General features: G+C 41.5%; 2 protein-coding genes across 2 annotated transcripts in view; both read left to right on the top strand.

Moving 5' to 3' along the window:
* The first annotated feature begins 1,293 nt into the window (after positions 1-1,293).
* Positions 1,294-1,980, top strand: LOC144973908 (uncharacterized). The gene has a single exon (XM_078916795.1). It carries the CDS (start codon positions 1,294-1,296, stop codon positions 1,978-1,980), a length of 687 nt encoding a protein of 228 aa, XP_078772921.1.
* Positions 1,981-4,414: 2,434 nt separating this feature from the next.
* The window catches only part of LOC144973907 (uncharacterized), a 732-nt gene continuing 146 nt past the window's right edge, over positions 4,415-5,000 (top strand). The window contains exon 1 of the mRNA XM_078916794.1: positions 4,415-5,000. This exon is cut by the window's right edge and continues 146 nt beyond it. Coding sequence (XP_078772920.1) covers positions 4,415-5,000 — 586 coding nt within the window.

The following is a 5,000-nucleotide window of genomic DNA, read 5'->3' as shown; positions in this document are numbered from 1 at the left end:
TGGATTTCCAAGTTACGAAAGAAATGATTAATTTGTTTACAGCTGCCATGTACAACCAGAACGAAGAGTGTTCTTCAGGATCGAGCACATTTACTGGTAGTAGTGAAGAAAATGCTGAGCAATAATGGATTCTTGGTTCGTTGAAACGGGCCTGTTGAATTCATTTTAATTTGTAAAAAGGTTACTTTTGTTGAGGAGTTCTCCAGGTGTGTAGACCTCTAGAATGAACTTTTTATTTCAATTGTGATAATTCGGTTGTATGTGACATTTTTTCTGAGTCTCAAGTCAATTATTCATTATTTTCTCGTTGCGCTGATTACAACTCAAGAATGTGACCTATGATGTTGTTTAAGTTTTAAAGAAATGTACAGAATCTAGTGACAAATTGCAATGGCGAAATGGTGTTTTGATTAAGGTGAGTACAGCGAATGTTCCTTTAAATTAATTTTCTTTTTTCTTCTTCAAAAATGGGGAAAATAAATTGTTTAACAAATCTAAAGAGTTTTCGCGAGGCTAAGGTGGGTTTGGTGGTATTTGGCCTCCTGCCGAGGAATCTGGCCTCCTGCTATAGCTAGTTTGGCCTCTTACTCAAAAATGATCTGGCAACCCTGAAGAAAAACCATATCCTTTCCACTCAATTTTTCACGATGGTAAGACTAATACTGTGATCTTTATAAATATCTTGCAAGGAATTTATCCGGCATTTTCACTGTCAATCGGCCTAATTCTTTTCAGAATTATTTTTAATTTGTCGACGCCGTTCCTAATCAAATTAATTTTTATGTTTCATAACAAAACACTTTTTTTTTTATGATGGCCAGAAAACGTTTACTTCATTAATAGAAAGATTTATATATTTCCCAACTTTTCCACACAAAAAAAAAAAACATTCCAAATCTGAGACTTCTAGGAACGTGTCCTGGTTAAGTCTTTTTGACAAGTCGATGAGAAGGGGCGACATTTAAATCTGTTGATAACAAAAAGGAGAAAAAAATATATGGCCAAAATTAAATAGGGACTTGTGGCGATCTCCGTTTCCTACGAACTACGAAGACTTACCACATACTGCTGACTGCAAGACTACTCTACACGTCAGATCAGACAAAACGTAAACACGAGAGAACTCATTAAATTTATAAAATTCACTACACATTGCTTTCATTGTTTGTTGTTTCCAGTAAAGTAGATGCTACATTGGTGACCCCGACGTAAAACAACTTAAGAGATAGGTATATATTATTATTATTACTATTTACCAGTTCAACTCTTCACAAGAACATAATAATAATAAACATGTCTATCGACGCCGTAGCATTGAAATTGCCCACATTCTGGACCACTTGTCCTTCAGCGTGGTTTGCACAAAGCGAGGCACAATTTGCCTTACGCGATATAACAAGCGATGAAACAAAGTACTACTATGTAGTGGCTGCCTTAGACTCAGACACAGCAACTAGAGCCCTTGCTATTCTATCATCACCACCCAAGGAAGGTAAATATGAAATACTGAAAAACTTCCTGCTGTCTGCGTTTGGCCTTTCGGAAACAGAGAGAGCGGAATCTCTACTCAACATGAATGGTTTGGGCGACTTAAAGCCATCCGAGTTAATGGACAGGATGTTAGTGCTCCTCGGCAAACACAAGCCCTGTCTGCTCTTCAGACAGTTATTCTTAAGACAACTTCCAGCAAACATCAGACTTCCATTAGCAAACTCGTCCAACCTGGATGATTACAGGGCACTTGCCAGAGAAGCTGACAATTTTTTCTACGCTGCTCACTCAAACTCTAACTCCTTTTCAATTTCTCATACTACTTGTGAAGTTGACACACCAACCATGACCAGTGAAATAGATTCCCTCTGCTGGTACCATCAACGGTTTGGTTCAAATGCCCGTCGATGTGCACAAACATGCAAACTCTTCAATTCATTCAAGAAAAACAAGAAGAACCAGGGAAACGCCAAGCCGGGTCAACAGTAAATTCTGCTGTCGACCCGGATTCTTACTCAGCCAACGCGCCCACGTCAAAAAATCTCCAACTCATCGTCGTCGATGAAAATTCAAACCGACGTTTTTTAGTAGATACTGGAGCTCAAGTATCTGTCACACCGGCCTCTGCATCAGACAAAAGCTTGGGTTCCTCTGATCTCGCATTACAAGCTGCTAATGGTTCTACAATAAAAACATACGGATGCTTTGAAACTAACATACGTATTGGATCGCGTTCATTCAATGCACGACTTATCAAAGCTGATGTCAAGCGTCCCTACTTGGTGCAGATTTTCTACGTCATCATAATCTGCTTGTGGATATTCGTGGTCGACGCCTTATCGACGCTGAAACGTTTTCGCACGTACCTTGTTCAGTAAGTTCAGTTTGCGCAAACGCCGAACTCTCACCACTCGAGCCGAACTGCAATACATTCAGAAAATTATTGAATAACTATCCAGAACTACTTCAACCAACATTTTCAACGGCAACTGTGAAACATGGCGTGCAACATTTCATCACAACCAAAGGTCGCCCAGTATTCGCACGTGCTCGTCGCCTGGCTCCAGAAAAACTCTTGTGTGCAAAAAAGGAATTTTTGGAAATGGAGAAAATGGGCATAATTAAAAAATCAAAGAGCCCTTGGGCTTCCCCATTACACATGGTCCCCAAGGCTGATGGCACAATGCGTCCCTGCGGAGATTTTCGTCGACTTAACGATGCTACTATACCAGATCGATATCCTGTCCCACACATTCATGATTTTACAGCAAACTTAGACGGTAAGATCATCTTCTCGAAGATCGACCTTGTCAGAGGATACCACCAAATTCCAGTCGCTCCAGAAGACGTCCCAAAAACGGCAGTGATAACCCCTTTCGGCCTTTGGGAGTTCTTAAGAATGCCATTTGGATTAAAAAATGCAGCACAAGCATTCCAACGTTTAATGGACTCCATTTTACAAGATTTAGACTACGTATTTTGTTATTTAGACGACATTCTGGTTGCAAGTTCAACTGAGGCAGAACACATGGAACATCTCAAAATCGTATTCGAAAGACTTAGAAACCAAGGCCTCGTTATCCGTCTTGAGAAATGTCTTTTCGGTGTGAGATCTCTTAACTTCCTTGGCCATCACATCTCGCATTCTGGATTTGTCCCAATGGCGACAAAAATTGAGGCTGTTAAACAATTTCCACAACCAAAAACCATCAAGTCACTTCAAGAGTTCCTCGGGATGTTGAATTTTTACCATCGTTTCATTCCGAGACTAGCTGAAATACTTCGACCCCTATATAGTGCTTTGAAAGTCAAAAAACAACGCCAAGCACTTACGTGGACGCAAGAAATGTTGAAAGCCTTTACTGACGGTAAAAATGCACTAAGTAACGCTACAATGTTAGCCCATCCTTGCTTGAACTCACCCCTCGCTTTAACGTCTGACGCCTCCGACCAAGCTGTGGGCGCTGTCCTTGAACAACTTAATCATCAAGGTAATTGGTAACCATTGGCATTTTTCAGCAGGCAGTTACGTAAACCTGAACAGAAATACAGTACCTTTGATAGGGAGTTGCTTGGCATTCACTTAGCCATCCGTCATTTCCGTTTCATCATTGAAGGGAGACAATTCGCTATTTTTACTGACCATAAACCATTAATCCATGCCATGTCCAAATCAACTGAACCATGGTCAGCTCGTCAACAAAGGCACTTATCTGCCATATCCGAGTTCACAACTGACATCCGACACATTTCTGGAAAAAACAACACTGTCGCAGATTGTCTCTCAAGAGCAGTTACAAACTCAGTCTCAATTGGCATCGACTATCAAGCTATGGCGGAATCCCAAGAAAATAGCATTGACATACAGGCTTACAAAACTACATTAACAAGCCTCAAAATCGTCAAAACATCCGTTGACTCGGGTCCAGAGTTAATTTGTGACACCTCAACTGACTACCCAAGACCTATCGTTCCTCCCGACTTCAGAAGACCGGTTTTCGAAATTATTCACAATATGAGTCATCCTGGAGTTAAGGCCACAGTCAGACTTATCAGCAAGAAGTTTATCTGGCATGGTCTTAAGAAAGAAGTGTCAGCATGGGTTAAGCAATGTCACAACTGCCAATCTTCGAAAATTCAAAAACATATACGAGCACCGTTAGAAACATTCCATGTCCCAGGAAAGCGATTCTCACATATAAACATTGACCTCGTTGGACCATTACCTCAGTCAAGGGGGTTCACCCATCTCCTTACTATAATTGACAGGAACACCCGATGGCCTGAGGCAATACCGTTACAAACCACAACAACAGAAGAATGTGCAAAAGCCCTGATCTCCAATTGGATCTCGCGGTTTGGTATTCCTGTTGATATAACTTCTGACAGGGGCTCACAATTTACATCCACGCTATGGAAACAGATGGCCAGTCAACTTGGTGTGCAGATTCATCACACAACTGCGTATCACCCTCAGTCCAACGGCATGATTGAACGGTTTCATCGGTCCTTGAAATCATCCCTCAAAGCTCGTCTAATAACTCCAAATTGGGTGGATGAGCTACCTTGGGTTCTGCTTGGTTTAAGAACTGCACCTAAGGATGATATCGGTCATTCTTCAGCTGAATTAGTATACGGAGAACCTTTAACAATCCCTGGAGAGTTTATACCTGACCATCCTTCAGACTTCCACGCTAAAGACTTTTTGGCAACCTTTCGGCAAAACGTGTCCCTTCATTCACCACGGCCAACACATCATCACGGCTATCATCAAACAAATTTACCCAAGAACTTGATGTCAGCGAAATATGTTTACATCCGTGTTGACACCCACCGAGGACCCCTTCAGAAGCCGTATACAGGTCCCTATGTTGTCATAACCCCTGGAGATAAACAATTCCTGATCGATGTTGGTGGCAAAGCAGAACGGATTTCGATCGACCGACTTAAAGCTGCATTTGTCGATTCTACGCAACCAGTTTCCCTTGCCACCCCACCTCGTCGTGGAC

Source organism: Berghia stephanieae, chromosome 5, assembly GCF_034508935.2.
Source record: "Berghia stephanieae isolate SIO BIC M18660-M18661 chromosome 5, UCSD_Bste_1.3, whole genome shotgun sequence".
Classification (NCBI taxonomy): domain Eukaryota; kingdom Metazoa; phylum Mollusca; class Gastropoda; order Nudibranchia; family Aeolidiidae; genus Berghia; species Berghia stephanieae.
This window is presented reverse-complemented; position numbering and strand designations above follow the sequence as displayed.